The sequence below is a fragment of the Bombina bombina genome, chromosome 8, assembly GCF_027579735.1.
Source record: "Bombina bombina isolate aBomBom1 chromosome 8, aBomBom1.pri, whole genome shotgun sequence".
NCBI classification, from domain to species: domain Eukaryota; kingdom Metazoa; phylum Chordata; class Amphibia; order Anura; family Bombinatoridae; genus Bombina; species Bombina bombina.
In genome coordinates this window covers 8538644-8563309 of record NC_069506.1, presented here as the reverse complement: position 1 = coordinate 8563309, position 24666 = coordinate 8538644, and the positions used below count along the sequence as shown (strand labels likewise).

The 24666-nt window shown below is 38.7% G+C and overlaps 1 protein-coding gene across 1 annotated transcript in view; it reads left to right on the top strand.

The window, feature by feature from the left end:
* The first annotated feature begins 1806 nt into the window (after window positions 1–1806).
* LOC128638196 (5-hydroxytryptamine receptor 3A-like) overlaps window positions 1807–24666 on the top strand; it is an 80122-nt gene continuing 57262 nt past the window's right edge. Inside the window, exons 1-3 of the mRNA XM_053690057.1 lie at window positions 1807–1918; window positions 3138–3734; window positions 4482–4624. Coding sequence (XP_053546032.1) covers window positions 1807–1918; window positions 3138–3734; window positions 4482–4624 — 852 coding nt within the window. The remainder of the gene's footprint in view (window positions 1919–3137; window positions 3735–4481; window positions 4625–24666) is intronic.

Below are 24666 nucleotides of genomic sequence, written 5' to 3'. Positions count from 1 at the left end.
ACAGACAGACAGACAGACAGACATAATACAGAAAAAGATAAAAACAGACAGACAGACATTATAATACAGAAAAAGATAAAAACAGACAGACAGACAGACATTATAACACAGAAAAAGATAAAAACAGACAGACAGACATTATAACACAGAAAAAGATAAAAACAGACAGACAGACATTATAACACAGAAAAAGATAAAAACAGACAGACAGACAGACATTATAATTCAGAAAAGATTAAAACAGACAGACAGACATTAGAATACAGAAAAAGATAAAAACAGACAGACATAATACAGAAAAAGATAAAAACAGACAGACATTATAATTCAGAAAAAGATAAAAACAGACAGACATTATAATTCAGAAAAAGATAAAAACAGACAGACAGACATTATAATTCAGAAAAAGATAAAAACAGACAGACAGACATTATAATTCAGAAAAAGATAAAAACAGACAGACATTATTATACAGAAAGGGTAAAAACCAGACAGACAGACAGAATTATACAGAAAGGGTAAACACAGACAGACAGACATTATAATACAGAACAAGATAAAACAAGGCAGACAAACATTATAATACAGAAAAAGGTATAAAACAGACATAATACAGAAAAGGGTAAAAACAGACAGACATAATAATACAGAAAAAGATTAAAAAATAGACAGACAAACAGACATAATACAGAAAAGATAAAAACAAACAGACAGACAGACAGACATAATACAGAAAAGATAAAAACAAACAGATGTAAAGAATGAGGAGAAAAACAGTAATGAACAATAAAGAGAAAGATAAATGTAACAATATATAAGAAGTGACTAAGACTGTGTTTGGTAAAAACAAGACAAGGATTTTGGAGGCCAAATCATCTTTTTGATAAAAAAAAGGAGAAGAAGATGAGAATAGTGCAGTGAAATAAAAATAATAATACAAAATGAAAATGAGGAAAGAAAATAAATGAAGAAAATAAATGAAGAATAAGAGGGGTTTGGAGAATCAAGGGAGTAATAGAATTTGGTGTGAGAAAGGAAATAATACAAAAAAAAAAAACATTAAACTGGAAATAAAATATTGTTAGGGTTTGAAGAAAGAAGGAAAAATACATCAAAAGGATTACTGAGAACATAAAGAGTTGCCAGAAAAATAGAAAATAAATTAATGTTCTTGGAAGAAGTTCCCTGGACTATAGCAAGCATTGGAGGCAGAAGGTTAAAACAAACTGAATCCTAGAGGCTTTGAAGTTCTGCTACATCGTAAACACAAAAGAGAGACTTCTGTATGAGCCTCATGGTGATAAAGGTCTACAGGTGCACGTTGTATGGTGATAAAGGTCTACAGGTGCACGTTGTATGGTTATAAAGGTCTACATGTGCACATTGTATGGTGATAAAGGTCAACAGATCTACTTGTGCACGTTGTATGGGGATAAAGGTCTACAGATGCACATTGTATGGTGATAAAGGTCTACATATGCACATTGTATGGTGATAAATGTCTACATGTGCACATTGTATGGTGATAAAGGTCAACAGATCTACTTGTGCACGTTGTATGGGGATAAAGGTCTACAGATGCACATTGTATGGAGATAAAGGTCTACAGTTGCACTTTGTATGGTGATAAAGGTCTACAGGTGCACGTTGTATGGTGATAAAGGTCTACAGTTGCACTTTGTATGGTGATAAAGGTCTACAGGTGCACGTTGTATGGTGATAAAGGTCTACAGTTGCACGTTGTATGGTGATAAAGGTCTACAGGTGCACGTTGTATGGTGATAAAGGTCTACAGGTGCACGTCGTATGGTGGTGAAATTCAGATCTGAAGACCTGATGCAAGCAGCAAGAATGGATATAGTAAACAGACAGGTCCGGCATAGCTTGGTCCTCGTGTTCTTCCTAATAACAAGTACAGGTAAGTCACAGCTCACATGTACTGTATATAAATAGAACATTGGGCACATCTGAGCTATAATTGATACAAAATGTGCTAACAATGTTGTGTTTTTGCATTTTATATTAAACTATGTGACCCTGATGGATATGATTCATGTGATCATATTAAAAGGAAATTAAACTCAGAGATGCAGGTCACATAGAGATACAGATCACACAGAGATACAGGTCACACAGAGATACAGGTCACATAGAGATACAGATCACATAGAGATACAGATCACATAGAGATACAGATCACATAGAGATACAGATCACACAGAGATACAGATCACATAGAGATACAGGTCACACAGAGATACAGATCACATAGAGATACAGATCACATAGAGATACAGATCACATAGAGATACAGATCACATAGAGATACAGATCACATAGAGATACAGGTCACACAGAGATACAGATCACACAGAGATACAGATCACACAGAGATACAGATCACACAGAGATACAGATCACACAGAGATACAGGTCACATAGAGATACAGATCACACAGAGATACAGGTCACACAGAGATACAGATCACACAGAGATACAGGTCACACAGAGATACAGGTCACACAGAGATACAGGTCACACAGAGATACAGATCACACAGAGATACAGATCACACAGAGATACAGGTCACACAGAGATACAGGTCACACAGAGATACAGATCACATAGAGATACAGATCACATAGAGATACAGATCACACAGAGATACAGATCACACAGAGATACAGATCACACAGAGATACAGGTCACATAGAGATACAGGTCACACAGAGATACAGATCACATAGAGATACAGATCACATAGAGATACAGATCACACAGAGATACAGGTCACACAGAGATACAGGTCACACAGAGATACAGATCACACACAGATACAGGTCACACAGAGATACAGATCACACAGAGATACAGGTCACACAGAGATACAGATCACAGAGATACAGGTCACATAGAGATACAGGTCACATAGAGATACAGGTCACACAGAGATACAGATCACACAGAGATACAGATCACACAGAGATACAGATCACACAGAGATACAGGTCACACAGAGATACAGGTCACACAGAGATACAGGTCACACAGAGATACAGATCACACAGAGATACAGATCACACAGAGATACAGGTCACATAGAGATACAGATCACACAGAGATACAGATCACACAGAGATACAGATCACACAGAGATACAGATCACATAGAGATACAGGTCACATAGTGATACAGATCACACAGAGATACAGATCACACAGAGATACAGATCACACAGCGGGACAGATCACACAGAGATACAGATCACACAGCAGTACAGATCACACAGCCGTACAGATCACACAGCGGGACAGATCACACAGCGGGACAGATCACACAGCCGTACAGATCACACAGCTGTACAGATCACACAGCAGTACAGATCACACAGCCGTACAGATCACACAGCCATACAGATCACACAGCCATACAGATCACACAGCCATACAGATCACACAGCCATACAGATCACACAGCCATACAGATCACACAGCCGTACAGATCACACAGCCGTACAGATCACACAGCCGTACAGATCACACAGCCGTACAGATCACACAGCCGTACAGATCACACAGCCGTACAGATCACACAGCGGTACAGATCACACAGCCGTACAGATCATACAGCCGTACAGATCACACAGCCGTACAGATCACACAGCCGTACAGATCATACAGCGGTACAGATCACACAGCCGTACAGATCACACAGCCGTACAGATCACACAGCGGTACATAGAAGTCATTGGAGCAAAAAACCAGATAGCATATTCTAAAGTGCTTTAACCCGACAGGAAAATATAAATATTTCCCATTCTATTGTTAGAATATGTTCTATTTATATTATAAATATATATTTCTACATATATCTGATGGTATTTTGGTACAATATATATATATATACAAACAGATATATAAAGGAAATCTATTTAAAAATACTTAGAGCACATTCTGCTATGCGCAGAACATTGGAATATGAGATATTTACAGTAAATACACAAGATCACCCTTTACATTAAATATGAATATTACATAAAGAAATTTTGACATGTTTTCATCTACTTGACTGCAAAGGGCTCCAATGCACTTATATATATGTCCGACGTGCGTTAACTTCCAGCGATCACATTTACTTTTAACTTGTAAAACGAGTGCTACACCCGATGCACGCAAACAGCAGTGATAAACCCGCTATTGCTTGCGCATAACTGTTAGCGCAACACTCATAATCTGGCCCTTTATGTTTAACCCCTGTAAAGCCCACTACTGGTCTGGGAGCCAGTGGCAAGAGACATACTTGTGTAGCCACCAATCACCAGTTAGAATCAGTATGTACATATGATTTTTAACAAAGGATACTAAGAGAACAAACTACATTTGATAATATAAGTGAATGTAAAAGTGCCTTAAAATGGCACAGTCTATCTGAACCATAAATGTTTAATTTTGTCTTTCTGTTTAATTGTTGTTACTTTAAGCATTTGAGACCCGTAAGCCAACGCTTGTTCGCCTTTCGGATCACCTTATGGGGGGTTACAAGAAGGACGTAAGACCAGTGCTGGACTGGAAGAAGACAACCACGGTGTATATTGACGTCATGGTGTACGCTATTCTGGGAGTAGTAAGTTTACAAAGAACTTTAGCACGTAGGAGTTTATTCCAATACGCTAAGCAAAACGCTGTCTTTATTAACCCCTTAATGACCACAGCACTTTTCCATTTTCTGTCCGTTTGGGACCAAGGCTATTTTTACATTTTTGCGGTGTTTGCGTTTAGCTGTAATTTTCCTCTTGCTCATTTACTGTACCCACACATATTATATACTGTTTTTCTCGCCATTAAATGGACTTTCTAAAGATACCATTATTTTCATCATATCTTATAATTTACTATAAAAAAAATATAAAATATGAGGAAAAATTGAAAAAAACACACTTTTTCTAACTTTGACCCCCAAAATCTGTTACATATCTACAACCACCAAAAAACTCCCATGCTAAATAGTTTCTAAATTTTGTCCTGAGTTTAGAAATACCCAATGTTTACATGTTCTTTGCTTTTTTTGTAAGTTATAGGGCAATAAGTACAAGTAGCACTTTGCTATTTCCAAACCATTTTTTTTTCAAAATTAGCGCTAGTTACATTAGAACACTGATATCTTTCAGGAATACCTGAATATCCCTTGACATGTATATATTTTTTTTTAGTAGACAACCCAAAGTATTGATCTAGGCCCATTTTGGTATATTTAATGCCACCATTTCACCGCCAAATGCAATCAAATACAAAAAATCGTTCACTTTTCACAAATTTTTTCACAAACTTTTGGTTTCTCGCTGAAATTATTTACAAACAGCTTGTGCAATTATGGCACAAATGGTTGTACATTGTTCTCTGGGATCCCCTTTGTTCAGAAATAGCAGACTTATATGGCTTTGGTGTTGCTTTTTGGTAATTAGAAGGCCACTAAATGCCACTGCGCACCACACGTGTATTATGCCCAGCAGTGAAGGGGTTAATTAGGGAGCATGTAGGGAGCTTTTTGGGGTAATTTTAGCTTTAGTGTAGTGTAGTAGACAACCCCAAGTATTGATCTAGGCCCATTTTGGTATATTTCATGCCACCATTTCACCACCAAATGCGATCAAATTAAAAAAAACGTAACATTTTTCACAATTTTAGGTTTCTCACTGAAATTATTTACAAACAGCTTGTGCAGTTATGGCACAAATGGTTGTAAATGCTTCTCTGGGATCCCCTTTGTTCAGAAATAGCAGACATATATGGCTTTGGCGTTGCTTTTTGGTATTTAGAAGGCCACTAAATGCCACTGCGCACCACACGTGTATTATAGCTAGCAGTGAAGGGGTTAATTAGGTAGCTTGTAGGGAGCTTGCAGGGTTAATATCACATTTAGTGTAGAGCTCAGCCTCCCACCTGAAACATCAGACCCCCTGATCCCTCCCAAACAGCTCTCTTCCCTCCCCCACCCCACAATTGTCCCCGCCATCTTAAGTACTGGCAGAAAGTCTGCCAGTACTAAAATAAAAGCTATATTTGGTTTTTTTGTGTGTTTTTAAAAAAGCATATTTACATATGCTGCTGTGTACTATCCCCCTTAGCCCCTAACCTCACTGATCCCCCCCAAACAGCTCTATAACCCTCCCACTCTAACTTAATCTGCACCATCTTGGGTACTGGCAGCTGTCTGCCAGTACCCAGTTTAGAAGAAAACATGCTTTTTTTTTTCATTTTTACTAATTTTTTCTGTAGTGTAGCTTCCCCCCACACCAAACCAACCCCCCACCCCTCCACGATCTCTTTTTGTGCTTTTGCACAAACAAGATTTGGGCATTTCTTACTAAAGATATTTTCCGTAGTGTAGCGGTTCCCACCCGCTCCTGCCCGTGCACGCGCCCGCCCGCCACCCTCCGTGCACGCGCGCGCGCGCCCCCTAACGTTCCCGCCCCCCTTGACTTCACAGCACACACCGATGGCCGCCCACCCGCCTCCCAAGCCGGCTCCCACCCACCAACGATACCGGCCATCGATGTCCGGTGCAGAGAGGGCCACAGAGTGGCTCTCTCTGCACCGGAAGGCCATGTAAGGTTATTGCAGGATGCCTCCATATCGAGGCATCACTGCAATAACCGGAAAGCAGCTGGAAGCGAGCAGGATCGCTTCCAGCTGCTTTTCACACAGAGGACGTGCAGGGTACGTCCTCAGGCGTTAACTGCCTTTTTTTTGAGGACGTACCCTGCACGTCCTCGGTCATTAAGGGGTTAATATTAAATAAACCTAATTGAAATTGAGACGTATTTAGGTATTTCAAAATGATGATTTGCTAAACAAAATATCCATCTGTTGTACATGGCTTTAATAATTAAAGGGACATAATTGTTCATATTTAATATATATGAGTTTGAAAAGAAGCATTTTGACATTGACGTTTATTAGCAAAAAAGCTTCTAGCAAATATTATTTTTTAGTGCCCAGCCCAGTGAAGCTGTAAAGACTGCCTGCTCAGAGATGCACAGTGATTGTTTAATATGTGATAGAGCTCAATAATCACTGTCACTAACTTAAAGGATAAATAAGCAACACGCAAGGATTGTCAAGAGGTGTGTCCAGGGACTACAAAACAACATGCTTTTTTAACAAAATACAGCTCTAAATGCTGTTAAATAATTTATTTTGTCTTTTGCAGTACTTTGACTATTTTTAAAGGATATCAAGAGAATGAAGCACAATTGATAATCCAAGAAGACTGGAAAGTTGTTTTAAAATGTATGTTCTATCTCAAACATGAAAGAAACATTTTGGGTTTTATGTTCTTTTAACTTGTAATATGCACATGACCTACTGTCTATAAGGCACACAGTGTGATGTCATATGTCTCCTGCTGTCTATAAGGCACACAGTGTGATGTCATATGTCTCCTGCTGTCTATAAGGCACACAGTGTGATGTCATATGTCTCCTACTGTCTATAAGGCACACAGTGTGATGTCATGTGTCTCCTACTGTCTATAAGGCACACAGTGTGATGTCATGTCTCCTACTGTCTATAAGGCACACAGTGTGATGTCATATGTCTCCTACTGTCTATAAGGCACACAGCCACACAGTGTGATGTCATATGTCTCGTACTGTCTATAAGGCACACAGTGTGATGTCATATGTCTCCTACTGTCTATAAGGCACACAGTGTGATGTCATATGTCTCCTACTGTCTATAAGGCACACAGTGTGATGTCATATGTCTCACTAGCACTGACCATAAGTAAAGTAGGCAAATTCATGAGTCATACTGCAGTATCATTACCAGCTCATGTGCACATTAAAAGGACAGTCAAGTCCAAAATAAACTTTCATGATTCAGATAGGACATGTCATTTTAAACAACTTTCCAATTTACTTTTATCACAAATTTTGCTTTGTTCTCTTGGTGTTCATAGTTGAAAGCTAAACCTAGGTAGGCTCATATGCTAATTCCTTATCCCTTAAAGGCAGCCTCTTATCTGAATGCATTTTGACAGTTTATCACAGCTAGACCGCACTAGCTCATATTTGCGATATAGATCACATTCTGCTCACTCCTGTGGAGTTACCTAGGAGTCAGCACTGATTGGCTAAAATGCAAGTCTGTAAAAAAAACTGAGATAAGGGGCAGTCTGCAGAGGCTTAGATACAAGGTAATCGCAGAGGTAAAAAGTGTATTAATATAACTGAGATAAGGGGCAGTCTGCAGAGGCTTAGATACAAGGTAATCACAGAGATAAAAAGTATATTAATATAACTGAGAGGTAAAAAGTATATTAATATAACTGAGATAAGGGGCAGTCTGCAGAGGCTTAGATACAGGGTATTCACAGAGGTAAAAAATATATTAATATAACTGAGATAATGAGTAGTCTGCAGAGGCTTAGATACAGGGTAATCACAGAGGTAAAAAGTATATTAATATAACTGCGATAATGAGTAGTCTGCAGAGGCTTAAATATAGGGTAATTACAGAGGTAAAAAGTATATTAATATAATTGAAATAAGGAGCAGTCTGCAGAGGCTTAGATACAAGGTAATCACAGAGAAAAAAGAGAGAAAAAAGAGAGAAAAAAGAGAGAAAAAAGAGAGAAAAAAAGAGAGAAAAAAAGAGAGAAAAAAGAGAGAAAAAAAGAGAGAGAGAGAAAAGAGAGAGAGAAAAGAGAAAGAGAAAAGAGAAAGAGAAAAGAGAAAGAGAAAAGAGAGAGAGAGAGAGAGAGAGAGAGAGAGAGAGAAAAGAGAGAGAGAGAGAGAGAGAAAAAAGAAAGAGAGAGAGAGAGAGAGAAAAAAGAAAGAGAGAGAGAGAGAAAAAAGAAAGAGAGAGAGAGAAAAAACAAAATTTATGCTTACCTGATAAATTCATTTCTCCTGTAGTGTGGTCAGTCCACGGGTCATCATTACTTCTGGGATATTATCTCCTCCCCTACAGGAAGTGCAAGAGGATTCACCCAGCAGAGCTGCTATATAGCTCCTCCCCTCTACGTCACCTCCAGTCATTCGACCAAAGGACCAACGAGAAAGGAGAAGCCCAAGGGTGTAGTGGTGACTGGAGTATAATCCAAAAATTTTTTTAGCCTGCCATAAAAAACAGGGCGGGCCGTGGACTGACCACACTACAGGAGAAATGAATTTATCAGGTAAGCATAAATTTTGTTTTCTCCTGTTAAGTGTGGTCAGTCCACGGGTCATCATTACTTCTGGGATACCAATACCAAAGCAAAAGTACACGGATGACGGGAGGGACAGGCAGGCTCTTTCTACGGAGGGAACCACTGCCTGAAGAACCTTTCTCCCAAAAACAGCCTCCGAAGAAGCAAAAGTGTCAAATTTGTAAAATTTGGAAAAAGTATGAAGAGAAGACCAAGTTGCAGCCTTGCAAATCTGTTCAACAGAAGCCTCATTCTTAAAGGCCCAAGTGGAAGCCACAGCTCTAGTAGAATGAGCTGTAATTCTTTCAGGAGGCTGCTGTCCAGCAGTCTCATAGGCTAATCGTATTATGCTACGAAGCCAAAAAGAGAGAGAGGTAGCCGAAGCTTTTTGACCTCTCCTCTGACCAGAATAAACGACAAACAGGGAAGACGTTTGACGAAAATCCTTAGTTGCCTGTAGATAAAATTTCAGGGCACGGACTACATCTAGATTGTGTAGCAGACGTTCCTTCTTCGAGGAAGGATTAGGACACAAAGATGGAACAACAATCTCTTGATTGATATTCCTGTTAGTGACCACCTTAGGTAGGAACCCAGGTTTAGTACGCAGAACTACCTTGTCAGAATGAAAAATCAGATAAGGAGAATCACAATGTAAGGCAGATAACTCAGAGACTCTTCGAGCCGAGGAAATAGCCATTAAAAACAGAACTTTCCAAGATAACAACTTGATATCAATGGAATGAAGGGGTTCAAACGGAACACCCTGTAAAACATTAAGAACTAAGTTCAAACTCCATGGCGGAGCAACAGTTTTAAACACAGGCTTGATCCTAGCTAAAGCCTGACAAAAAGCTTGAACGTCCGGAACTTCTGACAGACGTTTGTGTAAAAGAATGGACAGAGCTGAAATCTGTCCCTTTAAAGAACTAGCGGATAACCCCTTTTCTAAACCTTCTTGTAGAAAAGACAATATCCTTGGAATCCTAACCTTACTCCATGAGTAACTCTTGGATTCGCACCAATATAAGTATTTACGCCATATTTTATGGTAAATCCTTCTGGTAACAGGCTTCCTAGCCTGTATTAAGGTATCAATAACTGGCTCAGAAAACCCACGTTTTGATAAAATCAAGCGTTCAATTTCCAAGCAGTCAGCTTCAGAGAAGTTAGATTTTGATGTTTGAATGGACCCTGGATCAGAAGGTCCTGTTTCAGAGGTAGAGACCAAGGCGGACAGGATGACATGTCCACTAGATCTGCATACCAAGTCCTGCGTGGCCATGCAGGTGCTATTAGAATCACTGATGCTCTCTCCTGTTTGATTCTGGCAATCAATCGAGGAAGCATCGGGAAGGGTGGAAACACATAAGCCATCCCGAAGGTCCAAGGTGCTGTCAAAGCATCTATCAAAACCGCTCCCGGATCCCTGGATCTGGACCCGTAGCGAGGAAGCTTGGCGTTCTGACGAGACGCCATGAGATCTATCTCTGGTTTGCCCCAACGTCGAAGTATCTGGGCAAAGACCTCCGGATGAAGTTCCCACTCCCCCGGATGAAAAGTCTGACGACTTAAGAAATCCGCCTCCCAGTTCTCCACTCCCGGGATGTGGATTGCAGACAGGTGGCAAGAGTGAGACTCTGCCCAGCGAATTATCTTTGATACTTCCATCATTGCTAGGGAGCTTCTTGACCCTCCCTGATGGTTGATGTAAGCTACAGTCGTGATGTTGTCCGACTGAAACCTGATGAACCCCCGAGTTGTTAACTGGGGCCAAGCCAGAAGGGCATTGAGAACTGCTCTCAATTCCAGAATGTTTATTGGAAGGAGACTCTCCTCCTGATTCCATAGTCCCTGAGCCTTCAGAGAATTCCAGACAGCGCCCCAACCTAGTAGGCTGGCGTCTGTTGTTACAATTGTCCAGTCCGGCCTGCTGAATGGCATCCCCCTGGACAGGTGTGGCCGATAAAGCCACCATAGAAGAGAATTTCTGGTCTCTTGATTCAGATTCAGAGTGGGGGACAAATCTGAGTAATCCCCATTCCACTGACTTAGCATGCACAATTGCAGCGGTCTGAGATGTAGGCGTGCAAAAGGTACTATGTCCATTGCCGCTACCATTAAGCCGATCACCTCCATGCATTGAGCTACTGACGGGTGTTGAATGGAATGAAGGACACGGCATGCATTTTGAAGCTTTGTTAACCTGTCTTCTGTCAGGTAAATCTTCATTTCTACAGAATCTATCAGAGTCCCCAAGAAGGGAACTCTTGTGAGTGGAAAGAGAGAACTCTTCTTTTCGTTCACCTTCCATCCATGCGACCTTAGAAATGCCAGTACTAACTCTGTATGAGACTTGGCAGTTTGAAAGCTTGAAGCTTGTATCAGAATGTCGTCTAGGTACGGAGCTACCGAAATTCCTCGCGGTCTTAGTACCGCCAGAAGAGTACCCAGAACCTTTGTGAAGATTCTTGGAGCCGTAGCCAATCCGAATGGAAGAGCTACAAACTGGTAATGCCTGTCTAGAAAGGCAAACCTTAGATACCGGTAATTATTTCTGTGAATCGGTATGTGAAGGTAAGCATCCTTTAAATCCACTGTGGTCATGTACTGACCCTCTTGGATCATGGGCAAAATTGTTCGAATAGTTTCCATCTTGAACGATGGAACTCTTAGGAATTTGTTTAGGATCTTTAAATCCAAGATTGGCCTGAAAGTTCCCTCTTTTTTGGGAACTACAAACAGATTTGAGTAAAACCCTTGTCCTTGTTCCGACCGCGGAACTGGATGGATCACTCCCATTAATAAAAGATCTTGTACGCAGCGTAGGAACGCTACTTTCTTTATTTGGTTTGTTGACAACCTTGACAGATGAAATCTCCCTCTTGGGGGAGAGGATTTGAAGTCCAGAAGGTATCCCTGAGATATGATCTCTAACGCCCAGGGATCCTGAACATCTCTTGCCCAAGCCTGGGCGAAGAGAGAAAGTCTGCCCCCTACTAGATCCGGTCCCGGATCGGGGGCCCTCGATTCATGCTGTCTTAGGGGCAGCAGCAGGTTTCCTGGCCTGCTTGCCCTTGTTCCAGGACTGGTTAGGTTTCCAGCCTTGTCTGTAGCGAGCAACAGCTCCTTCCTGTTTTGGTGCAGAGGAAGTTGATGCTGTTCCTGCTTTGAAATTACGAAAGGAACGAAAATTAGACTGTCTAGCCCTAGGTTTGGCTTTGTCCTGAGGCAGGGCATGGCCTTTACCTCCTGTAATGTCAGCGATAATCTCTTTCAACCCGGGCCCGAATAAGGTTTGCCCTTTGAAAGGTATATTAAGCAATTTAGATTTAGAAGTAACATCAGCTGACCAGGATTTTAGCCACAGTGCTCTGCGTGCCTGAATGGCAAATCCGGAATTCTTAGCCGTAAGTTTAGTTAAATGTACTACGGCATCTGAAATAAATGAGTTAGCTAACTTAAGGGCTTTAAGTTTGTGTGTAATCTCATCTAGTGTAGATGATTGAAGTGTCTCTTCCAGAGACTCAAACCAAAATGCTGCTGCAGCCGTGACAGGCGCAATACATGCAAGAGGTTGCAATATAAAACCTTGTTGAACAAACATTTTCTTAAGGTAACCCTCTAATTTTTTATCCATTGGATCTGAAAAAGCACAGCTATCCTCCACCGGGATAGTGGTACGCTTAGCTAAAGTAGAAACTGCTCCCTCCACCTTAGGGACCGTTTGCCATAAGTCCCGTGTGGTGGCGTCTATTGGAAACATTTTTCTAAATATCGGAGGAGGTGAGAACGGCACACCGGGCCTATCCCACTCCTTAGTAACAATTTCAGTAAGTCTCTTAGGTATAGGAAAAACATCAGTACTCGCCGGTACCGCAAAATATTTATCCAACCTACACATTTTCTCTGGTATTGCAACTGTGTTACAATCATTCAGAGCCGCTAACACCTCCCCTAGTAATACACGGAGGTTTTCCAGCTTAAATTTAAAATATCTGAATCCAGTCTGTTTGGATCAGAACCGTCATCCACAGAATGAAGTTCTCCGTCCTCATGTTCTGCCACCTGTGACGCAGTGTCTGACATGGCCCTAATATTATCAGCGCACTCTGTTCTCACCCCAGAGTGATCACGCTTGCCTCTAAGTTCTGGTAATTTAGCCAAAACTTCAGTCATAACAGTAGCCATATCCTGTAATGTGATTTGAAATGGCCGCCCAGATGTACTCGGCGCTACAATATCACGCACCTCCCGAGCGGGAGATGCAGGTACTGACACGTGAGGCGAGTTAGTCGGCATAACTCTCCCCTCGTTGTTATGTGAAATATGTTCAGTTTGTACAGATTGACTTTTATTTAAAGTAACATCAATACAATTAGTACATAAATTTCTATTGGGCTCCACTTTGGCATTAGCACATGTATCTTCCTCTGAATCAGACATGTTTAACACACTAGCAATAAACTAGCAACTTGGAAATGCTTTTCAAGTAATTTACAATAATATGAAAACGAACTGTGCCTATAAGAAGCACAGAAAAAATTATGACAGTTGAAAATAAATAAGTTATAGCATCAAATCTTTGTAAAAAATACACAATTTTAGCAAAGGATTGTTCCCATTAGCAAAGGATAACTAACCCTGACAGCAGAAAAAATACACAAATAAACGTTTTTTATCACAGTCAACTACAATCTTCACAGCTCTGCTGTGAATGATTACCTCCCTCAAAACAAGCTTTGGAGATCCCTGAGTTCTGTAGAGATGAACCGGATCATGCAGGAAGAAAATGAACCTCTGACTGAGTTTTTTTGATGCGTAGTAAAAGCGCCAAAAATGGCCCCTCCCCCTCACACATAACAGTGAGAGAGATCAGAAAACTGCTTTAATTTAAACAAAACTATTGCCAAGTGGAAAAAATAGTGCCCAAAACATTTTTTCACCCAGTACCTCAGAGAAATAAACGATTTTACATGCCAGCAAAAAAACGTTTAACCTCAATAAATTGTTATTTAAAACCTATTGTAAGTCCCTGCAAATTAGGTTAAGTCTATGCATACAGTATAAATCCAGTGAAGTACCATTCCCCAGAATACTGAAGTGTGAAATATACATACATGACAGCCTGATACCAGCTACATCTACTGCATTTAAGGCTGAGTTTACATTATAATGGTATGGCAGGATTTTCTCATCAATTCCATGTCAGAAAATAATAAACTGCTACATACCTCTTTGCAGATTAATCTGCCCGCTGTCCCCTGATCTGAAGTTTACCTCTCCTCAGATGGCCGAGAAACAGCAATATGATCTTAACTACTCCGGCTAAAATCATAGAAAAACTCAGGTAGATTCTTCTTCAAATTCTACCAGAGAATAAATAACACACTCCGGTGCTATAATAAAATAACAAACTTTTGATTGAAGGTAATAAACTAATTAAAATCACCACAGTCCTCTCACACATCCTATCTATTCGTTGGGTGCAAGAGAATGACTGGAGGTGACGTAGAGGGGAGGAGCTATATAGCAGCTCTGCTGGGTGAATCCTCTTGCACTTCCTGTAGGGGAGGAGATAATATCCCAGAAGTAATGATGACCCGTGGACTGACCACACTTAACAGGAGAAAAGAGAGAGAGAGAGAGAGAGAGAGAGAGAGAAAAAAAGAAAGAGAGAGAGAGAGAGAGAAAAAAAGAAAGAGAGAGAGAGAGAGAGAGAGAGAGAGAGAGAGAGAGAGAGAGAGAGAGAGAGAGAGAGAGAGAGAGAGAGAGAGAGAGAGAGAGAAAAAAAAAGAAAGAGAGAGAGAGAGAGAGAGAGAGAGAAAAAGAAAGAGAGAGAGAGAGAGAGAGAGAGAGAGAGAGAGAAAAAAAGAAAGAGAGAGAGAGAGAGAGAGAGAGAGAGAGAGAGAGAGAGAGAGAGAGAGAGAGAGAGAGAGAGAGAGAAAAAGAAAGAGAGAGAGAGAGAGAGAAAAAGAGAGAAAGAAAAAAAGAAAGAAAGAGAAAGAGAAAGAGAAAGAGAAAGAAAAAAAGAAAGAAAGAGAAAGAGAAAGAGAAAGAGAAAGAAAAAATGAAAGAAAGAGAAAGAGAAAGAGAAAGAGAAAGAGAAAGAGAAAGAGAAAGAGAAAGAGAGAGAGAGAGAGAATAAATAAATAAATAACACAACACGGCCCGTGTGAACGGGCTTTAGGACTAGTATTAATATAACTTGGTTATGCAAAACTAGGTAAATGGTAATAAAGGGATTATCTATCTTTTTAAACAATAAACATTCTGGTGTAGACTGTCCCATTAAATCACAGCAGTATATTGAAAAAAGCTACTAATAGTGTTTGAAACTCACAGCTGTGCATTACAAATAGTTGTATGTCCCATTAATTCACCTGACATTATCCATTGTCCCAAAAGCTTACAATCTAAAAACTATAAATGCACAACAAGGTGCTGTCTTCCACCATGAACAGCGTCCTTTTCCCATATAAATGCGGTATATTTTCTCATTTCATTAGATCTGGAGATCGCACATCTAACACTGACAAGATGAATGGGTCAATGCAGTACGAAAAAACTCAAAAAACAAATTAATTACATTTCAAATTATTTACCAGTTTAGATTCTTCATAAAACGTTTTGCAAAAACATTAAAGGGATAGGAAACCCAAACATTTATTTTGTTATTCAGACAGAACATAACATTTTAAAGAAAGTTTCCAATTTACTTTTATTATCAAATTTGCTTTGTTCCCTTAATATTCTGTGTTGTAGAGATACCTAGGTACTATCTGTAGCACTACATGACAGGTAATAGTGCTGTTATCTAGTGCTATTGCTAATGTATAATATTGTGTTATTGAGATACCTAGGTAGTATCTGTAGCACTACATAACAGGTAATAGTGCTGTTATCTAGTGCTATTGCTAATGTATAATATTGTGTTATTGAGATACCTAGGTAGTATCTGTAGCACTACATGACAGGTAATAGTGCTGTTATCTAGTGATCTTGCTAATGTATAATATTGTGTGTTATAGAGATACCTAGGTAGTATTTGTAGCACTACATGACAGGTAATAGTACTGTTATCTAGTGCTCTTGCTAATGTATAATATTGTGTGTTATAGAGATACCTAGGTAGTATCTGTAGCGCTACATGACAGGTAATAGTGCTGTTATCTAGTGCTCTTGCTAATGTATAATATTGTGTTATAGAGATACCTAGATAGTATCTGTAGCACTACATGACAGGTAATAGTGCTGTTATCTAGTGCTCTTGCTAATGTATAATATTGTGTGTTATAGATATACCTAGGTAGTATCTGTAGCACTACATGACAGGTAATAGTGCTGTTATCTAGTGCTATTGCTAATGTATAATATTGTGTTATTGAGATCCCTAGGTAGTATCTGTAGCACTACATGACAGGTAATAGTGCTGTTATCTAGTGCTCTTGCTAATGTATAATATTGTGTGTTATAGAGATACCTAGGTAGTATCTGTAGCACTACATGACAAGTAATAGTGCTGTTATCTAGTGCTCTTGCTAATGTATAATATTGTGTGTTATAGAGATACCTAGGTAGTATCTGTAGCACTACATGACAGGTAATAGAGCTGTTATCTAGTGCTCTTGCTAATGTATAATATTATGTTATAGAGATACCTATGTAATATCTGTAGCACTACATGACAGGTAATAGTGCTGTTATCTAGTGCTCTTGCTAATGTATAATATTGTTTTATAGAGATACCTAGGTAGTATCTGTAACACTACATGACAGGTAATAGTGCTGTTATCTAGTGCTCTTGCTAATGTATAATATTGTGTGTTATAGAGATACCTAGGTAGTATATGTAGCACTACATGACAGGTAATAGTGCTGTTATCTAGTGCTCTTGCTAATGTATAATATTGTGTTATAGAGATACCTAGGTAGTATCTGTAGCACTACATGACAGGTAATAGTGCTGTTATCTAGTGCTCTTGCTAATGTATAATATTGTGTGTTATAGAGATACCTAGGTAGTATCTGTAGCACTACATGACAGGTAATAATGCTGTTATCTAGTGCTCTTGCTAATGTATAATATTGTGTGTTATAGAGATACCTAGGTAGTATCTGTAGCACTACATGACAGGTAATAGTGCTGTTATCTAGTGCTCTTGCTAATGTATAATATTGTGTTATAGAGATACCTAGGTAGTATCTGTAGCACTACATGACAGGTAATAGTGCTGTTATCTAGTGCTCTTGCTAATGTATAATATTGTGTGTTATACAGATACCTAGGTAGTATCTGTAGCACTACATGACAGGTAATAGTGCTGTTATCTAGTGCTCTTGCTAATGTATAATATTGTGTGTAATAGAGATACCTAGGTCCTATGTTTCTATGTTTATGTTTCTATGTATAATATTGTGTTATAGAGATACCTAGGTAATATCTGTAGCACTACATGACAGGTAATAGTGCTGTTATCTAGTGCTCTTGCTAATGTATAATATTGTGTTATAGAGATACCTAGGTAATATCTGTAGCACTACATGACAGGTAATAGTGCTGTTATCTAGTTCTCTTGCTAATGTATAATATTGTCTGTTATAGAGATACCTAGGTAGTATCTGTAGCACTACATGACAGGTAATAGTGCTGTTATCTAGTGCTCTTGTTAATGTATAATATTGTGTGTAATAGAGATACCTAGGTAGTATCTGTAGCACTACATGACAGGTAATAGTGCTATTATCTAGTGCTATTGCTAATGTATAATATTGTGTTATAGAGATACCTAGGTAGTATCTGTAGCACTACATGACCGGTAATAGTGCTGTTTTCTAGTGCTCTTGCTAATGTATAATATTGTGTTATAGAGATACCTAGGTAGCATCTGTAGCACTACATGACAGGTAATAGTGCTGTTATCTAATGCTCTTGCTAATGTATAATATTGTGTTATAGAGATACCTAGGTAGTATCTGTAGCACTACATGACAGGTAATAGTGCTGTTATCTACTGCTCTTGCTAATGTATAATATTGTGTTATAGTGATACCTAGGTAGCATCTGTAGCACTACATGACAGGTAATAGTGCTGTTATCTAGTGCTCTTGCTAATGTATAATATTGTGTGTTATAGAGATACCTAGGTAGTAACTGTAGCACTACATGACAGGTAATAGTGCTGTTATCTAGTGCTCTTGCTAATGTATAATATTGTATGTTATAGAAATACCTAGGTAGTATCTGTAGCACTACATGACAGGTAATAGTGCTATTATCTAGTGCTCTTGCTAATGTATAATATTATGTAATAGAGATACCTAGGTAGTATCTGTAACACTACATGACAGGTAATAGTGCTGTTATCTAGTGTTCTTGCTAATGTATAATATTATGTAATAGAGATACCTAGGTAGTATCTGTAACACTACATGACAGGTAATAGTGCTGTTATCTAGTGCTCTTGCTAATGTATAATATTGTGTGTTATAGAGATACCTAGGTAGTATCTGTAGCACTACATGACAGGTAATAGTGCTGTTATCTAGTGCTCTTGCTAATGTATAATATTGTGTGTTATAGAGATACCTAGGTAGTATATGTAGCACTACATGACAGGTAATAGTGCTGTTATCTAGTTCTCTTGCTAATGTATAATATTGTGTTATAGAGATACCTAGGTAGCATCTGTAGCACTACATGACAGGTAATAGTGCTGTTATCTAGTGCTCTTGCTAATGTATAATATTGTGTGTTATAGAGATACCTAGGTAGTATCTGTAGCACTACATGACAGGTAATAGTGCTGTTATCTAGTGCTCTTGCTAATGTATAATATTGTGTGTTATAGAGATACCTAGGTAGTATCTGTAGCACTACATGACAGGTAATAGTGCTGTTATCTAGTGCTCTTGCTAATGTATAATATTGTGTGTTATAGAGATACCTAGGTAGTATCTGTAGCAGTACATGACAGGTAATAGTGCTGTTATCTAGTGCACTTGCTAATGTATAATATTGTGTGTTATAGAGATACCTAGGTAGTATCTGTAGCACTACATGACAGGTAATAGTGCTGTTATCTAGTGCTCTTGCTAATGTATAATATTGTGTTATAGAGATATCTAGGTAGTATCTGTAGCATTCCATGACAGGTAATAGTGCTGTTATCTAGTGCTCTTGCTAATGTATAATATTATGTGTTATAGAGATACCTAGGTAGTATATGTAGCACTACATGACAGGTAATAGTGCTGTTATCTAGTGCTCTTGCTAATGTATAATATTATGCGTTATAGAGATACCTAGGTAGTATCTGTAGCACTACATGACAGGTAATAGTGCGGTTATCTAGTGATCTTGCTAATGTATAATAGTGTGTTATAGAGATACCTAGGTAGTATCTGTAGCACTACATGACAGGTAATAGTGCTGTTATCTAGTGCTCTTGCTAATGTATAATATTGTGTTATAGAGATACCTAGGTAGTATCTGTAGCACTACAAGACAGGTAATAGTGCTGTTATCTAGTGCTCTTGCTAATGTATAATATTATGTTATAGAGATACCTAGGTAGTATCTGTAGCACTACATGACAGGTAATAGTGCTGTTATCTAGTGATCTTGCTAATGTATAATATTATGTAATAGAGATACCTAGGTAGTATCTGTAACACTACATGACAGGTAATAGTGCAGTTATCTAGTGCTCTTGACAATGTATAATATTGTGTGTTATAGAGATACCTAGGTAGTATCTGTAGCACTACATGACAGGTAATAGTGCTGTTATCTAGTGCTCTTGCTAATGTATAATATTGTGTGTTATAGAGAAACCTAGGTAGTATCTGTAGCACTACATGACAGGTAATAGTGCTGTTATCTAGTGCTCTTGCTAATGTATAATATTATGTTATAGAGATACCTAGGTAGTATCTGTAGCACTACATGACAGGTAATAGTGCTGTTATCTAGTGCTCTTGCTAATGTATAATATTGTGTTATAGAGATACCTAGGTAGTATCTGCAGCACTACATGACAGGTAATAGTGCTGTTATCTATTGCTCTTGCTAATGTATAATATTGTGTTATAGAGATACCTAGGTAGTATCTGTAGCACTACATGACAGGTAATAGTGCTATCTATTGCTCTTGCTAATGTATAATATTGTGTTATAGAGATACCTAGGTAGTATCTGTAGCACTACATGACAGGTAATAGTGCTATCTATTGCTCTTGCTAATGTATAATATTGTGTTATAGAGATACCTAGGTAGTATCTGTAGCACTACATGACAGGTAATAGTGCTGTTATCTAGTGCTCTTGCTAATGTATAATATTGTGTTATAGAGATACCTAGGTAGTATCTGTAGCACTACATGACAGGTAATAGTGCTGTTATCTAGTGCTCTTGCTAATGTATAATATTGTGTTATAGAGATACCTAGGTAGTATCTGTAGCACTACATGACAGGTAATAGTGCTGTTATCTAGTGCTCTTGCTAATGTATAATATTGTGTGTTATAGAGATACCTAGGTAGTATCTGTAGCACATGACAGGTAATAGTGCTGTTATCTAGTGCTCTTGCTAATGTATAATATTGTGTTATAGAGATCCCTAGGTAGTATCTGTAGCACTACATGACAGGTAATAGTTCTGTTATCTAGTGCTCTTGCTAATGTATAATATTGTGTGTTATAGAGTTACCTAGGTAGTATCTGTAGCACTACATGACAGGTAATAGTGCTGTTATCTAGTGCTCTTGCTAATGTATAATATTATGTTATAGAGATACCTAGGTTGTATCTGTAGCACTACATGACAGGTAATAGTACTGTAATCTAGTGCTCTTGCTAATGTATAATATAGTGTTATAGAGATACCTAGGTAGTATCTGTATCACTACATGACAGGTAATAGTGCTGTTATCTAGCGTTCTTGCTAATGTATAATATTATGTGTTATAGAGATACCTAGGTACCATCTGTAGCACTACATGACAGGTAATAGTGCTGTTATCTAGTGCTCTTGCTAATGTATAATATTGTGTGTTATAGAGATACCTAGGTAGTATATGTAGCACTACATGACAGGTAATAGTGCTGTTATCTAGTGCTCTTGCTAATGTATAATATTGTGTTATAGAGATACCTAGGTACCACATGTAGCACTACATGACAGGTAATAGTGCTGTTATCTAGTGCTCTTGCTAATGTATAATATTATGTGTTATAGAGATACCTAGGTAGTATCTGTAGCACTACATGACAGGTAATAGTGCTGTTATCTAGTGCTCTTGCTAATGTATAATATTGTGTGTTATAGAGATACCTAGGTAGTATCTGTAGCACTACATGACAGGTAATAGTGCTGTTATCTAGTGCTCTTGCTAATGTATAATATTGTGTGTTAGAGATACCTAGGTAGTATCTGTAGCACTACATGACAGGTAATAGTGCTGTTATCTAGTGCTCTTGCTAATGTATAATATTGTGTTATAGAGATACCTAGGTAGTATCTGTTGCACTACATGACAGGTAATAATCCTGTTATCTAGTGCTCTTGCTAATGGATAACATTCTTGTAAACCTGCTGCCATACAGCGCTCCAGAAATGGGCCTGCCCCTAAGCTTATGTTACTGCTTTGCAACAAAGAATACCAAGAGAACAAAGAATGCCAGGTCTACCCATTGTACCAACATGTAAGCAGATCTAACAGATGCAAACCATGCCAGGTCTACACATTGTACCAACATGTAAGCAGATCTAACAGATGCAAACCATGCCAGGTCTAGCTATTGTACCAACATGTTAGCAGATCTAACAGATTCAAACCATGCCAGGTCTACCTATTGTACCAACATGTAAGCAGATCTAACAGATTCAAACCATGCCAGGTCTACTCATTTTACCAACATGTAAGCAGAGCTAACAGATGGAAACCATGCCACGTCTTCTCATTGTACTAACATGTAAGCAGATCTAAGAGATGCAAACCATGCATAGGTCTACCCATTGTACCAACTTCCTCTTGGTACCAGGTGAGAGGAATGAAAAAAAAATCAGGCAATGGGCTCAGTCACTTGTGCTCCAACAGCCTCTCCAGCAATTGGCTGCAAATGTGTGTTTTTGTTCTTCAGATATAAGTATAAAGCAGCTTTTGAGTTAAACCTGTAGTGTTTCTTTGGGACATGTTTCTCACACTGTGCTGAGAACTGAGATAACATTACTTTTCTTGATTGCCTCTGAATAGGTCCCCAGACAAATATATGTGTGAGTTGGCTCAATATGAACTGTATCTTTATTAGCATTAAAAGGAATAGCTCACTCAGGATTCCAGGATATATCTCCATTTGCTACACAAATGTGTATTAAAGCACAATGCAAAAGGCTACATGACATGATAGTGATAATAAAGTCTATGGGGAAAATATCTCTAGTTCTTAGTGAGACCAACAACACAGTATAATATGTGTTATTTTCTAATTGCCATAGAATATATTAATATATTAAAATGATTACATGTTTTATGTATGGAAATTTATATAATTAATTCATTGTATTTTTATTTCTGTGCACGTGCTCCCATCCAACAATACAGTTTTGAGCGTTATCTGTAGTCGCCAAAAATCCCGGATACTGCAATATGCAACATGTGCTTCCTGCTGTTGCCATTCAGAGTTAAACACATTTTCATGCAATAAATGGTCCTGATTCCAAACCACCGGCCAGATTACGAGTTTTACGTTATGAGCTGTGCGGTGCTAACGAGCAGTTTTTTCTCACTGCTCACTTCCCTACAGCGCTGGTATTACGGGTTTTTATAAACCCGGCGTTAAAAGGCAAGAAGTGAGCATAGAGCAAAATTGAGCTCCATATCTCACTCCAATACCAGCGCTGCTTAAGTCAGCGGTGAGCTGGTCGTACGTGCTCGTGCATGATTTCCCCATAGACATCATTGGGGTGAGCCGGCTGAGAAAAAGTCTAACACCTGCAAAAAATCAGCGTAAAGCTCCGTAACGCAGTCCCATTGATTCCTATGGGGAAACTAAAGTTATGTTTACACCTAACACCCTAACATGAACCCCGAGTCTAAACACCCCTAATCTTACACTTATTAACCCCTAATCTGCTGCTCCGGACATCGACGCCACCTACATTAAACTTATGAACCCCTAATCTGCTGCCCCCGACATCGCCAACACCTACATTATACTTATTAACCCCTAATCTGCCGCCCCCGACATCGCTGACACCTACATCATACTTATTAATCCCTAATGTGCCACTCTGGACACCGACGACACCTACATTATACTTATTAACCCCTAATCTGCTGCCCCCAACATCGCCGATACCTACAGTATTTTTATTAACCCCTAATCTGCCGCCCCCAATGTCGCCGCAACCTACCTACACTTATTAACCCCTAATCTGCCGCCCCCAATGTCGCCGCCACTATATTAAATTTATTAACCCCTAAACCTAACCCTAACACCCTAACACTTAAATATAATTTAAATAAATCTAAATAAAATTACTATCCTTAACTAAATTATTCCTATTTAAGACTATAAACCCTAAGCTAGCTACAATATAACTCATATATATATATATATAACCGCGTCGGATGTCTTGAAGATAAAGACTTCTGCCCATCTGGAGGACCACTTCTGCCCATCTGAAGGACCACTTCTGCCCGTCTGGAGGGCCATTTCTGTCGGCTTCGTTGAGGACATCTTGCCGCTTGGCTGAAGACTTCTCCCGGTAAGTGAATCTTCGGGGGTTAGTGTTAGGATTTTTTAAGGGTGTATTGGGTTGTTGTTTTTTTTTTAGGTTAGGGCTTTTGGGCAGCAATAGAGCTAAATGCCTTTTTAAGGGCAATGCCCATACAAATGCCCTTTTCAGGGCAATGGGGAGCTTAGGTTTTTTTAGTTAGTATTTTATTTGGGGGGGTTGGTTGTGTGGGTGGTGGGTTTTACTGTTGGGGGGTTGTTTGTAAAAAAATTTTACAGGAAAAAGAGCTGATTTCTTTGGGGCAATGCCCCGCAAAAGGCCCTTTTAAGGGCTATTTATAGTTTAGTTTAGGCTAGGGTTTTTTTTATTTGGGGGGGCTTTTTTATTTTGATAGGACTATTAGATTAGGTGTAATTAGTTTAAAGATCTGTCATTTGTTTTTTATTTTCTGTAATTTAGTGGGGGGTTTTGTGATTTAGCTAACTTAATTTAATTTATTTAATTGTATTTAATGTAGGGAATTTATTTAATTATAGTGTAAGGTTAGGTGTTATTGTAACTTAAGTTAGCTTTTATTTTACAGGTCAATTTGTATTTATTTTAGCTAGGTAGATATTAAATAGTTAATAACTACTCTACCTAGTTAAAATAAATACAAACTTGACTGTAAAATAAAAATAAACCCTAAGCTAGATACAATGTAACTATTAGTTATATTGTAGCTAGCTTAG